General features: G+C 33.8%; 3 protein-coding genes across 3 annotated transcripts in view; 2 read left to right on the top strand and 1 right to left on the bottom strand.

Moving 5' to 3' along the window:
- Positions 1-20,982, bottom strand: part of LOC126776761 (N-alpha-acetyltransferase 15, NatA auxiliary subunit) — a 104,681-nt gene extending 83,699 nt beyond the window's left edge. The window contains exons 1-10 of the mRNA XM_050499502.1: positions 20,826-20,982; positions 20,466-20,550; positions 20,077-20,339; positions 19,584-19,888; positions 18,386-18,520; positions 17,974-18,111; positions 16,939-17,206; positions 16,302-16,458; positions 15,728-15,852; positions 15,224-15,437 (exon numbers count right to left, since the gene is read on the bottom strand). Of these exons, the coding sequence (XP_050355459.1) occupies positions 15,224-15,437; positions 15,728-15,852; positions 16,302-16,458; positions 16,939-17,206; positions 17,974-18,111; positions 18,386-18,520; positions 19,584-19,888; positions 20,077-20,339; positions 20,466-20,550; positions 20,826-20,882 (1,747 nt within the window). The 5' untranslated portion in view covers positions 20,883-20,982. The remainder of the gene's footprint in view (positions 1-15,223; positions 15,438-15,727; positions 15,853-16,301; positions 16,459-16,938; positions 17,207-17,973; positions 18,112-18,385; positions 18,521-19,583; positions 19,889-20,076; positions 20,340-20,465; positions 20,551-20,825) is intronic.
- On the top strand, positions 1,383-12,577 carry LOC126776751 (uncharacterized). Its single transcript, XM_050499483.1, has 2 exons — positions 1,383-1,645; positions 8,795-12,577. The coding sequence occupies exon 2, from the start codon at positions 8,795-8,797 to the stop codon at positions 12,101-12,103; it is 3,309 nt and encodes a 1,102-aa protein (XP_050355440.1). The 5' UTR covers positions 1,383-1,645; the 3' UTR covers positions 12,104-12,577.
- Positions 20,983-21,376: 394 nt separating the features above from the next.
- Positions 21,377-24,293, top strand: LOC126776895 (uncharacterized). Its single transcript, XM_050499755.1, has one exon. It carries the CDS (start codon positions 21,522-21,524, stop codon positions 22,200-22,202), a length of 681 nt encoding a protein of 226 aa, XP_050355712.1. The 5' UTR covers positions 21,377-21,521; the 3' UTR covers positions 22,203-24,293.
- Positions 24,294-24,804: the final 511 nt, after the last annotated feature.

Below are 24,804 nucleotides of genomic sequence, written 5' to 3'. Positions count from 1 at the left end.
TTATAAACACATCACAATATAGAAACCACAATATGTTCGGAGAACTTGACAATTATAAACATTCTACAATCGAGATGCAAAAAAAGATCCGGGATGCCACTCGTAGAAATAATATGATTAAATACCGATCGCGGAGGAAAAATAAAGAATTTAGTTTTTAGGTTAACGCGCCACTACGTTAAGGCTTTCTTGAGCTATACATACTTTACTGTTTACTAAAATTCGAACAAAATTTTTTGACGTTTTCTATATTGATATTCAAGTGTCACTTTAATGGGTTTCAAAGTTTTCGATTATCCGCAAATAGAGATTACAATATTTCACTTTATACACCTTGTAATTGTATAATTTAACGTTCATAAAAATAGTTAAAAAATATCGGTTTAATAAAAATACTATTCATATATTTGATGAATTTTCTGATTGAACTTAGGTTAAATAAAAAATAAAATATCGTTCCAAATTTAAATTAAAAAAAAAAACGATTGATTTGAATAGAACGTCGTGCAATATACGACTGGCTTCTATATAATAACAGCGGTAGTTTATTCTATTAATATAACATTGCTATGTTTTCGATGGACGATCAGATTGTTCTCGATCCCGTTCTCATCCGGCGACCTTCCGAGGACGCCTCGATGTCGATGACACCACGATTAAGACGTCCGCTCACCGAAAGCTTTTTCGATATTAATTCGATATTATTTAACGAATATAGACAGACATACGTTATAAACTAATATGTTTATCAGGTTCAGAATCTAATATATACGGTCATCGGCAACTTTAAACGAAATAAAATATATTTTTAATTATTGATATTAGTTTATGAGTACCTAATATTGTTTTTGATACATTTAATAGTTGGCTTTATTGTATTTAAAATCTTCGAAAATGCCCTTAAGTTTTAAAGGTTAATCGTGATTTATGAAATATAGCGAGAGAACTTACGACATATCGAAAAGTATCAAATGACGTTTCCGTTTGATATTTTGCTCACAATTAATACAACATTGATAAATGTCTAACGTTGACAAAACTTGTAAATTTTCACACTAATTATGAAATTAATTAACAACTTCAAACCGAACGAAACTTGTAAAGATCCGTCATAATTGAAAGATACAAAATTACTTTCAGCTAGCGGAATACACACACGTTAACGGATCTATCTAAATATCGAAAATGTATGTAAATGTATGTAAGTTGCATACTTAATAAACATCGATAAATTATGTGGTACTTTCGTAGGATGAACGCCACTTGGCCCATCATATTTATATGTATTAAATTGGATGCATCACGTCGCGTAGTGTGTGTCGCTTTGCGTGTTAGTGTGCGTGCAATGCGCACGCGCTTACACCGGCGTATTTACGCTCGCGCCCCTACCACTGCCGCCACTCATGCGCTGCGCGACCAGCCGAACACACGCGCACCCCACCACAGCCTGTGACCCTGCGATTCAACGACTCTGCGACACAACGAGACAGCTAAAAAATACCCATTTGCGTCTACAATGTGCCTGTGACTGAACGCCAGTGATTTAAGTGAAGTGACATTACCACTACCCTCGTGATATGTGCTGAAGAGTGTACATCAAGTGATTTTCGATTTGAAGTCGCAGCCTCAACCGTTAACAGTAAATGTAAGATTAATATATTTTTTACAAATGTTAGTACGAGTTCGTTTATAAAATATATATATATATATATATCCATATAACAATATGTGTAGTGATCCAGGTAGGTATTCGACCTAGATCTCACGGGGTATACGCCGTCGCCGGTCTGACAATAACTCCAGAAACAATGCTATAGTACCGTGACATAAATATTAGATTTAAATTTCGCAGCTAGACCCAAAGCATGAGAGTCAATGACGGCCGCGTATAAAGAAACACCTGTGAGAAAAAGTAAACAAAAGCATTTCGATGAATTGTTACGTGTGTAGTTAAATATTCTGTGAACAAACACTAATACTGGGATATTATTTCGTATTAATAAAACGTGATGTTAATATTAAATATAATATACCGGTATATTATCTCGTAAGACTTGTTATGATCCACTCCGTACTAGAGAAATCGGCCCACGCAGCATTAATACTGATGTCATAAAATAAAGGACTGAATGAAAAATAAACTCTCTGTAACCATTCTATTCCGAAACATATTATTCACAACCGAATGTATCATTAAATAAACACAGACAAATCCATGAATTCGCGACGTAATCATCATAATTAAATAACCTAACGCAAAACAGGGGAATACCACTAAATAACTTCCGACGATACATACAGAATACATAATTAATATAAATAACGTGTGATAAATAAAAAAAATAAGCTCCCAACGATTTTGAAGCATCCGCGTAACGGGATTTCGAGACACGACAAGACGCCTGAGAAATACTAATTTGACGGGTCATCAATTATTACGTGACATAATTCAGGCAATGCGTATGACGATGTCATTTTAATAATCCGATAACGTTTTTAAAAATAAATTTGCATATAATAATAATGAGAATAAAAACATATAACGTAATGTGTACATCGAAAAACAATTTATATTAAATGAATGGCATCAATGAAGGTAAATCGATAAACAAATTGCGATGAAAGTAGCACGAGCTAAGAAAGTGTACCAAGTTATATGAATGCAGTAATGGTGACATAATACCGTTAATAATTGACACATACTGTTTCGAACACGTTAATGCCGACAGTGAAAATGATTCAGATTAGTCAAGCGACAAGTGAAGGAAGTGCTGGCATTCGATACATCGATATTAATTTTCCCGAGACAAATTCTAAAACGTGTAAAAATAATAATATTTACGAAAGCGGATGTTCGAAATAAACGTGTTTATCGTTCTATAATATCTCAGAGGCTGACGAATGAAATTGTAATATTACCAAAGCGTAAAAAAAAGATCTAATCGCAATGTCAAACTAAATATCAACTTTGTCGAGATTGATAAATGTGATCGCTTTTAATAAAGTCGTTCGAATAAAAATAATACTAATCAGAGACCAAGTAAGCGATAAATTATTAAGTAGGTGAAGAATATTCCTATGCATAATTTTAAATAAATCAAACGACAAGCACGAATTACAAAGGAACAAAGGATATTATTATCTAGTCATAGAAAAATTCAATGTTATATTTATTCACCTTCTATTAAAACTTTGAAGGCTACCATCAAATGCCATTAGCTGAGAAACCAGTTTCATAGCATACCGTTCCGAGCTAAAATAAGATTGGTATTGAGAAAAGTATACAGTGCTACGTATAAAGAATGTCGCATAGCTAAGGTACTAAATGCACGATGACACAACAATCACCTGCAAAGGCTAACCTTTCTGACTGGCCAAGACACCGTCCCCGTCTAGACGGTCACATACTATGAATCAGGATACAAAACAAACACGTCATACCCAATAAGCTAACTTTAACCTCTTTAATATTATTTAAAATATGAATGACATCATTTCAGTTCATAATTAAGATATGTTTGTCTAAAACGATCGGCTAATTACAACTGACAACGGTTATCAGTCGAGCTTGCAATGTTTATATTCTCGTGCAAATTATTTAATATTTGAATCTATAATAATAAAGGCAGTGTATACAAATTAACGATTACGTCACCTCTCATGTACGTTGGTATAAAAAACGAATCCGGCTTATACTTCGTGATGAGCATTTTATCACGATATTAAACTACATATACCAATAACTGTTAAGAAAACAATGTGTAAGAATAATATATTTTGTAGTATAACAATAGAGTCGTTCACATCGAGTTCACGTATCGTTGGCTACCAAAATCGTATGTCGCGAAATATATAACATTCAAAAATGTATAACACCTTGAGAATAATAAGCTTATGTTACGGTCAGATAAAAGCATTCGAAATAATTATTCGAAATTACAAAATTCGCATTTAAAATATGCAGCTTTCCTTGCACGACGAGCGAAGGACTCGGGCGCAATCTAAGGTTGCCTATTATCCGCCACGCTCCGAAAATCACCAAAAGGTAGCGCCCACAGCGGCGGAAAAATTTTGAAACTTATTACACAAGCAACTCATATTAAACAATATAAAACTAATAGTCTTTATCTATTTAAAATCAACTAATTGCTATTTACTTCATAGCGCTTCCCTTGTCCATCCGATTGAAACTATCTCGATAGAGCTACCATTACTTACGTACACCTTGCATACATAAATATTCTTACCTGCAACAAAAAATAATAAGGTTAATTGATTATATAAGAAATAAAATACGTTTAAAATGTTAAAACGTAATTGAGAACTGTCATGGAGACACGTCCGCGCCATTCAATTTCTAAAGCTCTTTTTAAATTATGTGAAAAATACGAAAATTTTCGATGTCGTAACCGCAATTACTTGGCAAATGACATGAGAGTAAACAACTTAGTATTACATAGAAGATTACACACAATAACTAATGTGTCCACAGAGGAATTACGAAACAAAGAATCAAGAAAGTCGCAAACTAACAAAAGAAAAGAAAGCGAACACTCATTACAACTTACAAGGGGTACCGCTTACAAACACATATGGTAATTTACACACACAGTTATGGTAATTTTTATAATAAAATACATGTTATATAGAATCTTAATGTCATCTTAAAATATTAGGAAGTCTTAATAAGGAAAACTTTTATGGAAATGTTTTTGCTCCATATTTCTTATCTTAAATGCTGTTATGCTTTTTAAAAAGTTCTAATATAATATAATTAAGAAATTTCAAGTCATGAACTTTATAATAAATTTAAAACATCAATCGCAATGTATTTCTGCTAAATGGTACAATATCTGCTAATAAAAATATTCAATAATAATTTTTACTTATCAGGCATGCAACCGCGAAATGGCGAATGCTTGCACAATACCGATATTAACCTTGTAAATTTCAAATATAGCGTAGGTATTATAAATCATTAATCCGCCAACAATGAAACGCATGACAGGAACATAGACAAAACTTCGAAATACTTGGCTACTCGGCCCCGAGGCGGCGCGTGCGCACTCACAACTGTATTACCGCCGGTCACGACTACGAACCGGAGCAATTTTTTGTAAAACGACCTTAGCGCGCCGTTTAAAAATGGAGAAGTTGACATTACAAAAAAAATCAAATCAAAACAACTTTACGAATTGACAAACTGGTATTAATGTTTTTTTTTTAATAAAACTTCGAAATATATGTACGCAATGTCAAACTTCGAAATATATTGCTAAACTCAATAAAATACATAAATACAATAACACATTGCCACAGCGTATTCGTAGACACTAAGATACACTAAAATAAAACTTAATAATAAGTCGCACCGTGAAAAATTCTCACATTAAAAACGCAAGGTTACGAGATAAGACTTTTAATTTCAGAGTTATCTCTACATCTTGCAGTATTATAGAAGCATCTTACAGTATGACAGAATGTGCGGGTTAGCTTCTAAAGGCGCAACAAACTATTCCAAACGAGTTATCAAGAAGGCTTCACCTTGACCGAACACTATAACCATTATAGAACGAGCCGTAACATTCTTTAATATTTGTCGATATCATGATACAAAAATTAAATCACAAGAAAACAAACGATAAAATAATAAAGGTACATAAAATAATGTCAACAGTAAAAAGCATATCGAAATATTTTTTATAGAAAACAGTTTCACCAAATACAAAAACATTGGCGAAATGAAAAAAGACATAATTTGTATTTATTAAAAGACACAAATTACTGTTTATCAGCGCCATAATAATTTTTTACCATTATATTATTACAGTAAATAAGAACAGGCACGCGCTAGATAATTATGTATCATTAGAATTGCCAATTCAAGCAAACCTAGAGGCTAACAATGAATTGCTTTGTATAGTCTGGAAATGATTTTATAAATATTTTCCATAGCAACATAATAACAATAACAAATATGTAAATAATATAAATACACAAATACAATTCTTTAAATTAATATTATATCATTAAAGCGGAGACAATAAGTAGATCTTACGACAATTATATCGAACCGACAAAAGCCAATTAAGATTACGCAACGCGTTAATTTCTCGTAAGAATTCCGTAAGTACAAACGAAAACAGATTTCGTATTGCTAATATTGCTAACATATAAGGAATCGATTATCAGTCTATATTACAATTTATCTTATTAACTAACGGGTTTACTTAAATGTTTTAACAATTGTGTGTCTTCTTCTTCCGAATGTCAAATCAATGATGTCAGAAAGAGAGAAATCAATGTTCAACTTAACTCCCGCTAATCAACGTTTAAAAGGCCGTCATTCGCAACGGTTTCATAAGCTTTAAACCGATTACTAAGATTAACATCTTGACACGTGCCAAAACTGCGGTAAGCCAATGGATTTAACCTGCTTGAGTTTCGAAATGTGTATTAGCCTCTCCAATTTCAATATACCCATTGGCAATATTTTTATCCCATTTTTTATAGCTATATATAATTTTCATTATATTAACAAACAATTATTACTTTTTAATGCTTTTAATAAATAACATTTTTATACTCAAAAAGGTTACAACAAATAAAAAATGTCCTAAGTGATACGAAATATATAGAGTTAGTTATTTCGAAATGTCAGTGCAATTAAGTTATAACGAGCGTAGCCGGGGGCAAGCACAGCTATAAATAGGCGGCAAAATTTTCTTACGAGAGACATTTAAAAACAGTTCGTATATGTAAAATCTAATATGTGGGTTAATCTGTTCCGCAAACCCAAGGAGATCAATACAATTACAAGTAGCTATAAGTTAAATGTTGAAGGCTAGATTGAGGTAATTACGTAAATTGCTATTTGAAACCTTTATCGAATATCGCCTAGATCCTGTTATGAATACAGGGACAAACTAGACGACAACTAATTATAAGCTGTAATGTTTATTGATAAGAATAAAGAGCAAAATATTGTTTTAGAGTGCAAATGGCCGAATAGAAATTGTTATAAAACGGTAAAAATTTCAATCAGCATAAAATAAAGGTCCGCTGACAAACAAAGGCGATGGAAAGTCGAAGAAGTCTGTCTGATGTCGTCGAGCACTGAATACAAATTATCGACAATGATACAAAGTTTCTCAACGCTGTTACAACTAAATGAATTAAGAAAGCTTGCACATCTTGCGCGATTTATTCATATATATACGAGATTTGTTTGACTAAGTGTTCATTTCAGTAAATTGTAGTAATTACAGTTATCTTAAGCGCGATCTTATATGACCAGCGTTATAGACACTTTGATTAGAGTTTTTACTCACACATTTATACATAGGAGGAACGTTTTGAAGATATTTTTAAACATTTCACGTTTTTTTATTGACCGCAAAAAGAGCAAGCACCTTGCGTGCCAAGGTCACGCGTTTTTCTTCGATACCATCGGTCATGTTAAATAATTACGCATACTTTACATTCAATAAAGTCTAAAAGTGATCTTTTAAAATATATGTCGACTTAAGGAAAGATGTAGTATAAGTATTTACAAGGAACAATTGCAAGTTTTTCGAAGGTTAACTAGTGATACAAACGAAAGGATACATTCAAGATGATCCCCGCAAATGTCAAACTTTATAAAACATTTACTTTGAACTTTGCAACTTACTGCTGGTTATTGCAATACTGAAATTCCTCTGTTAATTTAATGATGTAAATGTACTTTTGTGTATTATTTAAATATACGTATCAACACATAATTATTTAATCAAATGAAGGTCGTATTATTTACATTGATATGACTCAGATACATAAGAAGCCGGTACTAAAGTTTTCATTTCGAACACACATTGATAAATTCTATAATAATCCGGAATTCAATGAGTCGTATGACTCTAGAGTCATTTACATACATTTAATATTTAATATACAATGGAAACAAAAAATAGCTTACAAATAAATAATAAAGGTCACGATAACCTACTGTGATTCAATAACGATGGCATTGAATACGATCGAAAATAATTAAAATATCGACAGTATTTCGCAAGTCACAAGCCATTGGACTGAGCGTATTCCGGTCTATATTTTGTCATAATCATTGACAAACAAGTGTCTCGTATCGAAAGTAAAATGAAATTAGGTGAGCGCCTTTCACATGGCCCTAGGCACACCCTAAAGACCTCGTGACATACCAAAACTTAAATATTTCGTTGTCTGAATAGGTATTTAATATAAGAATTAACTTTTATCAAAATAATTCTCTGCACGCAAAATTTATTTAAAAGCATTATTTCGACCATTTTAAAACATTTTCATTCCGTAACCGTTTTCAATCAACAAGCAAGTCGTACAACGTCAAACTAATTAAACGTTACATGCAGAAACAAAAGAATGGTCGATTAAGTAATTCAGCCTTAGATTAAAACATGACAGTCGATTTTGTCGCAGGCACCGCGGCCTTCCTGCCTCGCGGTGATTATTCGCTAATTTCCAAATTAAACGCTTGATTCTCAATGCCAGCTAGTTCGGTGGTGGTCAATGCGTACGAATTAATAAAAGGCGGGTGGTTGCGCGCGACTCGCCAGTTCTTTAAGCACTGTCCGAACGTTTTATTTCAAGTTCCTTTCACTTCGTGCGCTTATGCTCATGACCGACAAAAGATTTTATCGAAGTAACAAAGAAATAATCATTATCTGAGATGAGTTCATTATCTGTGCATGTGATAGATAATTAATAAAAGTGTCAAATGTGCAATAAAACTAAGAAGTGATGTTTTCTAAACTTTCAGATGGTGAGAGGGGCGACGTCAGTGCTTACGCTAGCGCTGGCATGGGCGTGCGTCGTTCACGCTAGCGTCCTTGTGCCCACCTACGTGTTGCCGCCCGACTCGTTCGTGCGCGATCAACGCTCCCTCGGCCCACGACCCGACAGCGAACCCGCTGAGTCCCAGCGGATGGTTAAACGTTTAATAGGGGGACACATGAAAATTAAATCCGAAAATGAATACGGAAAATCCAAAAATTCTATCAACTTGGACTCAAAAAGTGAAAGTGGTAAATTTGCAGGAGTTATTGTGCCAGAATTGTCGGGCGGAACCGTAGGATGGAATCAAGGTATCTGGGACGACGGCATGCTCATGTCAAGCGCCGGCGAAGGAAAGGGTGAAACAGGGAAAATGAAAGAAGACGAAGAGGAGAAAAAGACGTTATCCGATCAGGTGGCCGAAGGAAAATATGGATTGATACAAAATGAGATATTTTCAAAAGCTCCTAAGCGTCCAGGAATTTTGAGCTACGAACCTAATTCAGAAACTCGATCAAAAGATAATCTGCAAAGCCTTGGAGGTCTTAAAAAGGACGAAATATGGCTTGCAGAAGATCATTTACTAGTTTTAAAAGGAGGCTCATTCCCAGAACGTACACAAGAAACTGAAAATAAACCTTGGCCACCAATCGATAGTTATGAGGCGCCTAGAAGGCAAGTAAAACTACCACAGAAACCTAAAGTACCACCGCCCTTTCCAGTACGACTCTCCGACGACGGACCGCTTATCTTCCTTACACCGAACGGCAGTATCCCTGCGCCCATTTTCCCACCCTTCCCTGCAGGAGAAGGCGAAGGCACTTTATCTTCTCCGCCATTCATTTTCTCAGCGGGAGCGTCCTACGCCCCGAGTGATAATACGAGAAACTCTACTTCCGGGGGAGCGCCGTTGCCAAGTCCTCCGTTCCCATTCCTACCCGGGAATGCGAGCGAAGGAGCATTCCCTTACTTCGCATCCATAAACGGCTCTTTTCCAGAAGGCTTTCCTCCGGGCGCAGCATTTCTACCACCACCCAGCAACCAAACAGACCTATACGACGAAGACGACCCTTCGATTTATTATCCGCCGCCATACAATTTTTCTTATCACACTGACTACAAGAGCAGTGTGCCGGCTGGACCATTAGTACCTGGAATAATACTGCCACCACCACCCGATTTCTTTGCCCCTCTTGAAGAGAAAACAGCTACAGATGCTATTAAGACAAGGCCTGTTCCACCAACAAACACTAGATCGAAAACAACAACAACAAAACGACCTTCATCAATACCTGTGGTATACCGAGGCAAATATAAATCACGACCAACGACACCGGAGTCGACAAAAATGACAGATATACCTACAACTCCAGAAACAGAAATTATCACAACTCCAAAACAGAGAAAGCCGCAACGTGTTATACCAACACCAGCTAGAAACCCTGTCAGAGTTCAAAACCTGCCAGACGAAATTGTAACAAAACCGAAAACTGAAAAACCAGTATACAAAACACGGACAAAACTAACATCAAAACCTCTCTCGGTATCAGTATTTTACGATTATCCCGAACAAATTTACGATACGAAAACTCCTACAACTACTGAAAAACCCTACATTATATACAAAATCCCACAAAAAGCACCTAATGATATCGCTAAAGATATAACATCAACATCGGTACCATTAAGAGCCTATTACTCTCAAAACGACGAACCTACCACTAAACTGCAACCTGTATATAACCGTAGACCAAATGAGGATGCAATCGCTTCCTTCTATTTCTTCGACGAGCAACCTAAAAGTTCTCCTACACCTGAAACCTACTTCGACGGAAGAAATTACTATAAAACTGTACCAAGTCAAACATCACAGGTTCAAAACCAAAATTCGAATGCTCAATCTGGATTCTCTCCATCGGTAGACGTTGCGTACGGGTCCATTGATCAAGCTGATGCTCTGTTCTTATGGCCTCAAAAACAAGGGTCCCGCACGCTCACTCAAGAATATTTCAGTGTACAAAAACCTAGACCTCAGGTATTCGTACAACAAGTGAAACAGCGACCGGATCCGTTTTATCAACAAATAGCTGACATTCAACAAACCCTCGAATTATATACAACAAAGAGACCAAAAAGTCATTCACATAGGCCCCATGCGAATAAACAAAAACCAGTATCGTCACGACCTGTGTATCAATTCAGCTATGATTCGAAACCTCGGCAAGAAAAATTAACATTCAGAGCTCCGAAACTTGATCCCGAACCATTTAGGCCTATGGTCAGTTACAGTAAACCATTTAATTTTGAAAACGAATTTAATGCTATTTCTCCTACCGTTTCACCTGGATATCACCAACAGTACTTAGTTGAAAACGTACAAGTTACAACAGAAAGCCCTACATCATCAAGATATTATCCAAAAACTAAACCGAGAGATGAAGATTACGACGACACGCTATACAACAGAGACAATGCTCCGAATAACAATGTAAACCATATTCCAGTCCAAACTGGTAAAACCGTTCCACATACCAACAAGCACCCAAGTACTACACCTAATCCGATCAGCAACGGTTACTACACAAAACAAGATGAAAAGTATTTTGACGATATAACCAAAAATTCCTTTGATGTATTTGGCCAGAAATTAGAAGATGGAACGCATGATGTTAATGGTCTAGCCGTTACACCCCCATTAGAAACAGTAAAAACACCAATTGATAACAATCTAAACCTTCAATACGCCTATGAAATCGTCGACTCGCAGAATCCTAACGCACCATCGTTGTACAAAGATACACAAGTCAATGATCGTCTACCGCGCCCTAAAGTTAATCCTTACAGTGAATCACTACACCAAGGATCACCCAATGCTCAACTGGTTCAACCACAAAAGCCACCATCACTACTGGACGACACTTTAGTAAACGACAGACATCCTCGACCGGAGATAAATCCCGACAGCGAATTCATACCAATACCGAACCCCGGCTACCGGACAGCCCAACAGTACAGAGTACAAACGCAAGTACAGCGGCCTCAGTATACTGGTGAGCAGTATGACTTGAATAGGCCGTCGTTAGCCGGAGACACCGCCGTGAATTACAGGAGGCCTTTACCACCTGTAAATCCGAACGCTGAATGGATAGGGCCGGTAAACACGGCCGGCGAAGGAAGACCGGGATCTTACGTGTCGTACAGGCTACCCGGAGAGGGCGCACACGTGTATTTCCTGACGCCACAGGCGGCACAGGCCACCCGAGAGAGGTACAGATCGCCCGGCTACGGACGGTGAAACCAAAGCTCTAGTCTGAACTGAAATAGCCGTCGAGATCGACGTAACGTGTAAATACAAAGCAAATGTGATGTTTAAGTGTCCTAAGTAATTAGTATTAATATTAAAAGACTAGCGGGACAGCCCGTTTTGCCATAATATTTAAGGCATTATAGAAATGCAGTGAGCCGCGTCTGTTGTTGTGAAACAAATGAACGCTGATTAGTTTATGAAAACTATTTATTAAATTATTGTTAAGTGACTGTGGTGCAAGCTTAGCGTTAGGTAATTTATTAATGTATGTCAGTATTGAACTCATGAGATGTGATACTGTAGCGTGTGGGCATGTTGTGAGCGTTGTTACAAATGTAATGATGAATACAAATTGTTATTATAAAATTCACACTTTAACTAAACGATAACAAGCAATTGTGATTTTGTACGTATCTTTAAACAAAAAATAAATTAAGAATAAAAATTTTAATAATAAATAAACATTGTTTGTTTCAAGACCCCATTAGATATATAAAGACATTACATAATTACTTTCTAATTTTATTATAATGAATTATTTTTCTCTTCAAAATATTTCTTCATTCTTTACTTTGTAAAAATTATAAATTTTATAAAATGTAGATAAAATAATTATTATATTATTCGCAAGTAAAATCTTTACTTATATTATAAAATAAAATGTTAATTAAAACATCGAGATCACTAACGCTGGTTTTATTAATGGTGATTAAAAATATTGCGTAATAAAACACATTAATTACTTGGCTATAAAATAGCTGTAAAAACGATTAATAAATTAGAAACTATAAAAACATTTTATTAACCAAACATTCTGTACCAATTCATATTACTGTATAAGGTAGAACAACTATTCGAATTTCTAAATAAACCTCATACTGGTCCAATAAAAAAATCAACGATCACATATACATATATTTTTAATATACATATTTCGATAATTAAATTTAAAAATGTAGTATTTTTCACTTTGTATTATAGTTTCCATCAAATCTATGTAATTATATATGTAATAATAATAATGTCCTGCAGACCGATTTCGACCACGGCGGCCAATCTCAAGAGAGATTAGCCAACTACGCAGGAGATATTATAGTGCACAAGTGTGTGCGCAAACACAGGTGCACTCTCTATTCCCTAACTCTCATAATCCGATGGGACGGCAATCCGACACGACCGGAAAGAGTTCAGGCGCAGGACCAAAGGCTTTACGTGCTTTCCGGCACGGGAGTGTACACACTTCCAGCTTACAGAGTCCGGGCTGCTACTGAGAATTTTCTGACAGAAAATCTCAATAACTTTTTATTGTATTATGTATGTACTTAGTATGTAATAAATACATTAGATTAAGAAATGTTCTCGCTTGAAAAGCTTTGTATGAAGTCAATAAGTGTGAGCACTACGTTATACGTAAGAATCACAACCCAGAAAATAAGATAGACGAAACGCGTAGACTGTAGAATTGTAGATATACCAAAGGTAATATGTAATAACACATAGAAAAGTAATACCATTCCACTGTGCTGTGTTAGCACAGAGCACAGCGAAAATTGTAATGGTGACGTAATGGATCATCACAAAAGTAAATGACATTTGTAACAAGTTTACTAGATTTTAAATTTTATAGTAAAGTTAGCTAAATTCGCGGCCTTGCGTACGTCGATATCAGTTTGTGACAAAAATATTATATTATTTTTTTATTGCAGTGATTTAATTAATAATATTACTATTAATTATTAGAAGCCGAGATGGCTCTGTGGTAAGACCGCGTGAATCTTAACCGATGATCGTGGGTTCAAGCCCGGGCCAGCACCACTGAATTTTCATGTGCTTAATTTGTGATTATAATTCATCTCGTGCTTTACGGTGAAGGAAAACATCGTGAGGAAACCTGCATGTGTCTAATTTCACTGAAATTCTGCCACATGTGAATTTTACCAACCCGCATTGGAGCAGCGTGGTGGAATAAGCTCCAAACCTTCTCCTCAAAAAGAGGACAGGTGGCCTTTAGCCCAGCAGTGGGACATTCACAGGCTGTTACTGTTATTAGAAATATAATAAATTTATTCTTCGAAGATATTTTCGACTTTTATGAATAAAAAAGAGTGATGATGCTGAACAAAAATTATCTTTGCGATTACTTTCGTGGATTAAAAAATTCAATTCTTGCGAGAAAATAATTTAATGATTCATGATTTTCCATGAGAATGCATTATTAGATAGAATTATTTAGATAATTTTATAAGAATTATCTATTTATGTGAAACAGTTTATAACAGTCACATTCAAGGTATTGTTTTTAATGTTTTGTAATAGTTTAAATAATGTATGTAGTTTCTCATAGATTTTCTTTTTGACTTTTGAAGTTACCGAATTTGACATAGAAATAAGTTACAGATGTAAATTATTTGTTTTAAAGATCAATATTATGGGTGCTTGACTTTGACGAGCCGGTTGGCGTGGTTTGTGGATGCTTGCCTTTCACGCCGAAGGTTGTGGGTTCGATTCCCACCCAGGACAGATATTTGTGTGCATGAACATGTCTGTTTGTCCTGAGTCTGGGTGTAATTATCTATATAAGTATGTATTTACAAAAGAAAAATAGTATTTGTAGTATATCAGTCTGGTTTCAATAGTACAAGCTCTGTACAAGCTTAATTTGGGATCAGATGGCCGTGTGTGAAAAATGTCCCAGCATATTATTATTTGTCAGGTTTCTAAAAGAACCCCTATTTCACAGAAATTGTGTATTGTGATTACTATACGTATACTAATTTTCTTTTGTAAATACATATTTATAAAGATAATTACACCCAGACTCAGGACAAACAGACATGTTCATGTACACAAATATCTGTCACGGGTGGGAATCGAACCCACAACCTTCGGCATGAAAGGCAAGCATCCACAAACCACGCCAACCGGCTCATCCGGTTATTAAAGTATTTATATTTAAAACGCCGATAGCTCTTCGCACACACCGACCATCTTTAATTATACCAACGCAACATGTACCAACAAAACCTAACAGTATTTTGTCCAACCAATTCCTTGGACTGAGGTGTCAACTTCGCTGTAATTATGGCAACGAGTAGATGGCCGACTGACCTGTGTCGGGCTCCTGCGTCTGCGGCACGTCCTGCAGCGGGTGCTGGTAGAGGCGCAGGTACACGCTGATGGCGACGCGCGCGCAGCGGAAGTAGAACGGGTGCGCGCGCAGCACGTCCTCGAGGCGCAGCAGCCCCACGTACGAGCGCAGCGTCATCTTGCGCATGCAGTACGAGTGGAAGTCGAACTGGTCCTCGATTATTTCCGAGAAGTGCTGAGGGAAACGCCGTTCGTTTTATTTTTTGTTGAATAGGAAGGCGGACGAGCATATGGGCCACCTGATGGAAAGTGGTCACCAACGCCCTTTGACATTGGCATTGTAAGAAATGTCAACCATCGCTTACGTAGCCAATGCGCCACTAACCTTGGGAACTAAGATTTTATGTCCCTTGTGCCTGTAATTACTTAACTAAACTCCTATCATTAGCTCGGTACTCGTTCTAGTATAAAGTGTTATATGTATCATCATGTAGTCAAACAATTAATTTTATAGTGAGATCTTACCCTATCGACTTCATGAGCTTTCTTTAGGGCTTCACCCCACTGCTGCAAACGCTGATACGCAGCTGCCGCTTCGGTCTGGAACCACATGCACTGCATTTCGTTTAGGTTCTCTGTTGCTGGTACACCTGAAAATTATATTTGCTTAAAATTTTCATCAAATATAGATAAAACTATTGTATATTATTTTTGTGTACAAATTAATGTACAATTCCTGATGCAAGAAATATTTTGATATTTTAAATAATAATAAGAGTTACCAATACAGTGATAGCCGTGGCAAATTCATTAAACTGACATATATTTTTTCAATAACCATCACAAGACAATGCCACAGCTCTGTACCGGCTTCCAAATGAGCACTCCGACATATTATGTATAGATAATGTTGTTTTAAGCAAACAGTTAAAACATAGCAGTCATCGCTTGCCATATGGTTTGTAGAGCAATAAAATAGCGCCAACAGAAGAACAAAAAATATGAGATTTAGTACAGTACTCAGCACAACATCGACCCGGAGGGTGGCGACGAACCACCAACAAAGCATTCCCAAAGGGAGTCGACGCGAGGCAGCTACCTTCTCTGGTGAACTTGGCGCACATGTCCTCGGCGCGCTTGACGTGTCCGGCGCGCAGCATGTAGCGCGCACACTTGCTGTTGACGTAGCGGTCCGCCGTGTCCATGGCCTGCGCCTCCTCCAGCCACTCGTACGCCGACACCGGGTCACCGGCGTGCTGCCGAAACCAACCAGTTTCCAGTTATTAGCGCAGAGCCACCATAGCATACGACAACAGAAACATTCTAAGCTACTTTGAATCCTCTATTGAATATTTGTTGTATCTCAAATTGTTCAGTAAGTTTTTTAAATCGCAAAGGTAAATCCTTTATAAAATATAATATAGACTAAGTTTATATGTAATATGAAATGCGCAATTAATAACCTTAAACTATGTAATAATCATTACTTTAATAAAACATAAATTGTCTAACCATTATATACATCAATATAAACATTCGCTTGCCAATTATTCATATTGAATAATCTAAATGGAACGAATTAGGCATATTTTTACTTAGCAGGCCAGTCGCCTGCCTGACGCAACCCATGCACCTTGGGAATGCTCTCACTGGTGGTTGAGGCACCATGTGTTCAATAATACAAGTTACACTATATATTAACCTTAAAATATAACTATCTAGTATGTATTATATACCTTATATATTCTTCCTTTGACGATAAATAGTTCTATCAATGTAGGTGTATGTTCAATCGCAGCATCTATGTAAAATAGAGCTTTTGTTGTGTCTTGCTTGTGATCAAAGTGCTGTGCCGCAAAATAATACGCCCATAGCAATGCACTAGCTGGCTGTTTCACCTCATCTGGCTTACTACTAAACACACCAGTCTTTGACAAATTGTCTATATATTGTAAAATTAATTTCTCTATTGTATCTGCTTTGCTTTCGTCTTCATACAACGACCTGAAAAGATTTATAGTAGGTTACTAATGTACATGAAATCATTACACAGTCCCTATTTAACAGTTTTACTGCTCGGTAAATCTAGTGTTGCCAATAACTAACTTACTTTTATTTATTTATAACTAATTTTCTAATGCGGATTAATGGGCAGCGGTTCAGATATTAATTACTTTTGCATTTATAATATTAGTATTCATTTATTCTTGGGTGATATACAAAATTGTTTTCAGAAAGTATATTGAATTACAAATTATAATATAATCTATGATAATTATTGTATGAAAACTATTATACAGATAATGCAAAATTTAATTATTATTTATTTAGTTTAACTATTACTACATATATATTATTAATCACATAAACTACAACTATTATTTGTGCAAACAGCAGTATTTTAAATATCTAAATATAAAAACACTTTCATTTTATAAACATAAAAATTATTTATTTGCATGAAATTTTATTTTTTCTTAATTAGGTATGTAGCATAACTACCAGGAGGAACAGCAAATTTGTTTTTTTTTTTTTTGGGATATAAGTCGCTAACTAAAGTTAGATAACTAATACTTTTGTCACGGTAGCATGCCCAAGCAATTCCTTGGCGCTCCTCGTTAAAACGGAAAGGGTACCGCTAGTTTTTTAGTGGGTATTCCGATGTTCGGGGCGCACTCGGCACCTTGGACACTATAGTGGGAAACGCGTAATGCGTTTTTCCAGCGTAAAAAAAAAGATAACCACTTCTTAGCTAATTATTCAAGGCTAACCTCAAGTCCACAAACAGTGGAGGGATGCCTTTATGTAGGCCATGCCTCAAATACTCATCAATAAGCTGCTCGAAACCAGGCAGGTAAGCTTCAGTAAGCTGAAGCCTTCGGGGTGCTATTGCTTTTGGATACTCTAACCTGGAATGAAGAAAAAATATAATTGTAAAAACAAGTGAATAATTTACTTGCAATAGTTTGTATTACTAATTTGATTACGCCTACAATGTTAATTAAAAGCAAAATTAACTTGTACTTATAAGTATCACTGGCTTGATTTCCATTATCAGCAGAAAATAACATAACAAAACAATATCGGCTGCAATTTGGAGCAGATATAAACTAGAAATTTACCTCATAGGCTATAAATATATAATATTTCTTGTATGCATTAATCTTAACAAGTCATACTAACTTATAAACATCATAGAAGGCCACTTTTTCATCAGCATTTCTCAACTGTTTAGCTTCAACTAATTTCTCATAATACATCACATTCTCTGGATTCCTCTTGAGCAAATCTTCATACACTTCTTCAGCTTCCTTAAACCTGTAAAAAATAAATACTGTCAGATTATTGTTATTAATTATTAGATTTTAACATTTTTTTTTAACTTTATCTGTATTTCTAATTTATCTTTATATAAGTGATACTAATAATTTTATCTACAGTATCTCCTGACTAATTTTACCTATAATAGCCATTCTCAAAGTAGACTAGTAAGATGTGTACGTCAAATTATGATAGTGCACAAACATGAATGCATTATCAACTGCCTCACCCAATCCAATAGGGCAATAATCAAACACACCCCGTGATATCAGGTGCTTAAATATCAACTTGTCCATTCTGAGACACAACTTTTTAAGAATACTTACAACCTATCTAAGCTTATTCTAACCCAGAACTTCATGATCTACAATCATAGATAATAGTTGCTAGATTGTTACAGTAACAGTAACAGCCTGTTAATATCCCACTGCTGGACTAAGGACTCCTCTCCCTTTTGAGGAGAAGGTTTGGAGCTTATTCCACCACGCTGCTCCAATGCGGGTTGGTAGAATACACATGTGGCAGGATTTCAATGAAATTAGACACATGCAGGTTTCTTCACGATGTTTTCCTTCACCGTCAAGCACGAGATGAATTATAAACACAAATTAAGCACATGAAAATTCAGTGGTGCTTGCCCGGGTTTGAACCCACGATTATCGGCTAAGATTCACCCGTTCGAACCACTGGGCCATCTAGGCTGTTAAGATTGTTAAGCGATATATAAATATGATACAATTGTTTTTAAGCATATGATTATAAATCACTAAATCTGGCCTACTCATACGTAATCTTACTCATTATGACATAAAAGTAACTGAGATATGACTGAGAAACAACAAATAAGAAATATAATTAACAATAATGGTAATAGAAAAACACAAAATCACAACATATAAAATGTTTTGAATAAGTTTAAGTTGACCATAAAAAATAATATCTTTTTATTCAATAAAAAACATAGTATCAAAAAATATTTTAAGCAAATTAAATTTTACAATCTATAATTATAATTAGATTAGATTATGTTATATAAAGTATTTGAAATTTTAGAACATACCTCATTAATTTCAAATAATATTCACCAGAGGTTTCTTTAACAGATAACTTGTCTACAATCTGACTTTGGAATTTTTGCAAGTGTTGCAGGGCTCTTTCATACTGTCCAGACTCGGCTAACACCATATTCTGATATAATAACAATTCTGATTGTTCAAAGTCATAACCCTTCATCTGATTAGTCCTAAAAGCATCAATGATGCTGTTAGCCATTTCATATTCTCCTAGTAGGTGATAGCTCATAGCAAACCCAATCCATGACGTTCTTTGTGTAGGTCGCAACATAAATAGTTGGTATCGAGTATCCTGAAATATAATTATTATTACAATAGTTAAAAATCACATACAAATAAATAAATGTTTTTGATTGCAGAACCAGTATTGCTTTAAACATATTATTGTTAAGTCTTAAATATAATATACTGCTAATATTTCTATGAAATACTTTAACAGAGTATATAGCTATCTTTAAGTAATATATGTTAAAAACTTACTTTATAACCTTCCAGATCTCTCATCTGAATTTGAAGTAATGAGAGATCACGTAGAATTTGAATATTCTCTTTCTCCCACTTCAATGCATTACGATAACATTTAATTGCCTCATCATATTTCTTATCAGATCTTTGAAGAAGTCCATATACGTGCCAGCACACTGGCGACTTAAGATCATTACGCAGACCGCGACGGACATACTCATATGCCTCTTCTTTGCGACCAAGGCAGTTTAGTGTTAAGCCTTTCATAGCTAGAGTCTCTAAAAAATTATATATATTTTTTATTACATATACTTTACCATTTAAATTTACTAATAAAAAATATACATAAACAATTGCTTTCATTTATTATTAAGACGATTATTAATAAAATTATTCATACTGACCTCCATGCTCTGCAAACTTTGGATTTGATAATATTTGCTTTGCAAATTTCAGCCCATTTTTATATTGTTTATGTTCGTAACAACGCTGAAAACGGTAGAGTTATCATTTAAATACTGTAACCTCTATTTATTAAAAGACGCATCTTAAATATTGTAAGAGCGCAGTAGAATCTTTTTGTTTAGACGAAATTTTTGATGTCATGTCATAACAAAAAAGATAATTGATTTAAGCCATTGTTTTCCAACAAGATAATAGTCAAACATAATTTTGATATAATTTGTATTATTTTTTATTTGGATATAATAGGCGAGATTGACAAGCCACTCGAAAGAGAATTGAATGTTTACAACTGCACTTACCAAAATTCTTTTGAAAAGAGCATTTTCTTTAGGCGGCAATGTATTGCTGGGTGGCATTTTCCCAAAAGAATACAAATTCTCTTTTTATTATTTCACTAATAAATTGAAATATTGCTAAAAACCTCGTGGCTATAAACCAAAGAAGTCGATGAAGGATTTTAGTCTATAGCAACCTGATCACGTGACCTATCGAACAATATTGCCACTTTATTAGGGGTAGAATCTTAAATCAATATTACAGTTTAAACTTTAAAGTGTTGAAAACTATATCACTCAATATTTATAAAATAAAGTTAAACAAAACTGTATATAATTAGTGTATTAGAATTGAGCAAAATAACAACTACGCACATTATTTTGGTGGTCAAACTTTTAAATATACATTTGAAGCTTAAATTAGTTACATAAAATGTTTATTTTAATATTTATTTTTCAATAGATATGAAATTATTTATATTTTCAAATAGTAAAATATTAAAAATTATTTTAGTGCTTACAACATAGATGGAATTGAAATGTCAATGACATTTGACCGTTTGACGTCTGACGACTTGACGACTGACGAGTTCATCTGTTGAAACGTTCTTGGTGAAGTTAAATTAACTACAGAAAAAAATAGAAATAAAACCTGTTTATAAATTAAATACGCTTGTTACTGAGACGCAAGCATATTTTTTTTTGTAGTGGATAAGTAATATGGGTATAGAAAACATGCGTCGTTGGCCAATGTACATTGTTTTTGCCGTATGTATTTTACTTACCCTTTCACTACTCAATAGTTGGAGTATGGAAACCGAATTACAAACTCGGCTTGGTGAGTTAAGCGGACAACTGCAAGAGTGTTCGAGACAACAAACATCATGTATGGAAGAGTCACTACGCTACCAGCAACAAAGAGACATATACAATACGAAAGTGAGCGATTTAGAAAGTTCAAAAATGAAATTAAGCAGCAATTATTCAGAGTTAAAAACTAAATTAGCAAAATCCGAGATTCAAGTGAATCAAACATTAGGAGATGTAGAATTATGTAAAACTGAATTGCAATCTTTAAAAAACTTACAAGTAAGTAAGTCGGCTATATTAGAAACCTTGAGGTTAAAAAAGGAAACGTTAACAGCTCAATTAGAAGAAAGGCAGAAAAGAATTGAAGATCTGGAAAAAGAAATAACACGGTTGAAGTCTTCAATGACGACCAAAAGTGCTCCAAACCAAGCTATATCTTCAAAGGTGACTCCAGCAGCTCAACCACCAAAACTCAGTTCAGCTTTAAATGTTAATAATCCCATTAATGAGCCCGTGCTTGAGAACAATGCCAAGGAAGATATTGAGGATCCAAGTGCTCTTAACGATGTAGATAACTTTGACCAAAAATAGTATTGATTTTTAAATCAACAAACAATGTGGGATGTCACATTTGTGACATCTACATCGGAGGTACGTTTTTAAAATTAACATTTATCATTGGCTTACTGACAGAACTCATTACCTGCAAAAAAATACTAAATTTGTTAATTGCTATTATTTATGAATTTATAGAAATTTATTGTTTCCCAAAATAACTACAAAAAAAATTACGAATGATACAAAACATATTGTAACAAATGAACCTCTGTTTTATATATTAATAGAAATAGAACAAGATTTTTTTTGCAATTAATGATTTTTTGTTGTAAACTGAAGTTGTATACAGTATCAATATTGATCTGAAGTTATCATTTTATAAGTTATATTATTTTAAACTTCTTTATTGTAATTATATTTTTATTATATAAATTGTTTAGTAAGAATTTAGTTAATGCCATTTTAATTTATGGTTACATAATACACAATAAATTTTTTTGGTCATTTCTAAATCATCAAGGCTTTATATATTTTTTTAAACGTCTGTGTTATGAGCAAAGTATTATAAAATTTAATTAATTTGTCACAATTTACTAATGGAAATTATGCCAAAAATTGTTTTTGGGCTTGATGATAAAGATTTTTTGTTTTTCATTTTAAGTATATAAGTAAAAACAAAAATGTAATGAGATTTACACAATAATTAAAAAATTATTCGTAATAATTATTTTAAGTAGTATATTAAAGATATAATGATGATGGTGCAAATTCCATGGCTATGTTGATTTTATTATAAAAAAAAGTGCAGATTAAATGATAAATTAAAACCTTCAGCGACAGATTGGTCTACAGCGTTATATGGTCTGATAGGTTTATTTAAGAAAGAAGAAAAAAGAAAGCTCTCTCATTAATTTTGAATAGTACCAAAAGAAAGTTGGATATCTAATAATGTTAAAAAAATGCTCTGGGAAACTTAAAATTTAATCACCAACAAACAATGAAAACTACTGTAATATTTGATCTCTTGTTCTAACTAATTTTACTGGATATTATGTAAAACACTTTGAAATTCCTAAGTGATTATAAAAGGTCAATATTAATAACACATAGCATTATTCTAAACTGATATTTGTTTCTTAAACTATTTTTTTATTTTTGTCCAAATCAATTACATTAATAATAATCATTATTGATGTAATAGTTTTAAATATTTTAATGTTACAAAATTTGTTCATTAATTGTGCTGCCATATATTATAAACATCACAAATGTATCAAATAACTAATAATTAACACTTGTAAAATTATTTAGTTACCATTTCTTTAAATAAAATAGCAAGGATTTAAGTGCTATTTGATAATTATGTGTTATAGATTATTTGCTTTTTATTAAGTTAGTTATGCCATGACGGTGCCACAATGACAATCGGAAAGTTTAAGTTTAAATATCCACTTTAATGGAATTTTAACAAGTTAAACAACCCTAAATGTTTCGAACGGTTTGTACCTATTGTACTTGTACCAATTGTGTATGCTATTGTGTAATAAGGTGTTTCTGCATTGATTCATTATTAAGAAAATGTTAATATTAAAAAAAAAAGTAAAAATAATCGAGTAGCTAAGTAGATAAACAGGTGATAAGTTGTTGAAAAAAAAAAATCATTAAAAAGGTAGTATATTATTTAAACAACAATGTTTGTCAAACCCTAACAAAACATATAAAACCAAATGGCTACATGTATTGTAAACACATAATTTTGTATGCAGCTTACTTAGTTCCAGTGCAATTTTATATCAAAACACTTTTATTGTGAATGATTTATGTATTGCTTTTTTTAGTTATTTTATATGTATCACTGTTTCAAAATAAAAATGTTTTTGACTAGAGGTGTCAAAAATTTAAGTTTTCATTTTGTCGCATATAATAAAAAAAAAAAACAAGATTTCCACCTCATTATATCACATAGGTATATTATATACGTTATACATGGAGGCATTTCTCAACTTTTAATGAAAATCCTTAAAAATACTACCGTGATGTTCTTTGACGTATGTTTAGATATCTACAATGTTTATTTTAATTAGATGTGTATGTATTAGCGATTAAATTTTATATAGGACTTTTATTCTTTTAGTTTCATTGCCTTTTCTCAATTTATAAAAAGTGCTATTTCAACTACAAGAGGAGTAAAGACAAATAAACAACTGACATTGAATTAGGAAGATGTAAATTTAAAAAAATGAGTTTTTTTTTTGTACTAAAATAATCTTTAAATGAGTATAATAACATGTGTAAAATAACATGTTCACACATCTACAATAATGTATTAATTAGTAGTTTATAATATTAATATATATTATCTGTGTATCTATCCATCCGTCATCTCGTATGACACACATCGCGGAACGCGGGAAATAGAATATATATGCGAGATATAAAATATAAGCTAGAGCTGATATATAAAATATAATATGTATTATTTAATTTGTAATACCTATATTGCGACTTGAGTTACAGCCGGTTAAAGGGTGAACATTACAAATGGCGACGAGGAAAATTATTGTGAGTTTTTCTTTTCTCAATTAAAGGAAAGGTAATGACTAGGTATACTTTTTAATTTTTCTTATATAAATAA

The sequence above is a fragment of the Nymphalis io genome, chromosome 21 (genome assembly GCF_905147045.1).
Source record: "Nymphalis io chromosome 21, ilAglIoxx1.1, whole genome shotgun sequence".
NCBI lineage: Eukaryota > Metazoa > Arthropoda > Insecta > Lepidoptera > Nymphalidae > Nymphalis > Nymphalis io.
The sequence above is the reverse complement of the archived record's forward strand: the minus strand, read 5'-3'. Positions and strand labels throughout refer to the sequence as shown.

What these genes read in the sequence shown, in the direction of transcription:
- LOC126776751 (XM_050499483.1), top strand. Translation starts at nt 8,795, where the DNA reads ATGGTGAGAGGGGCGACGTCAGTGCTTACGCTAGCGCTGGCATGGGCG.
- LOC126776895 (XM_050499755.1), top strand. Translation starts at nt 21,522, where the DNA reads ATGGGTATAGAAAACATGCGTCGTTGGCCAATGTACATTGTTTTTGCC.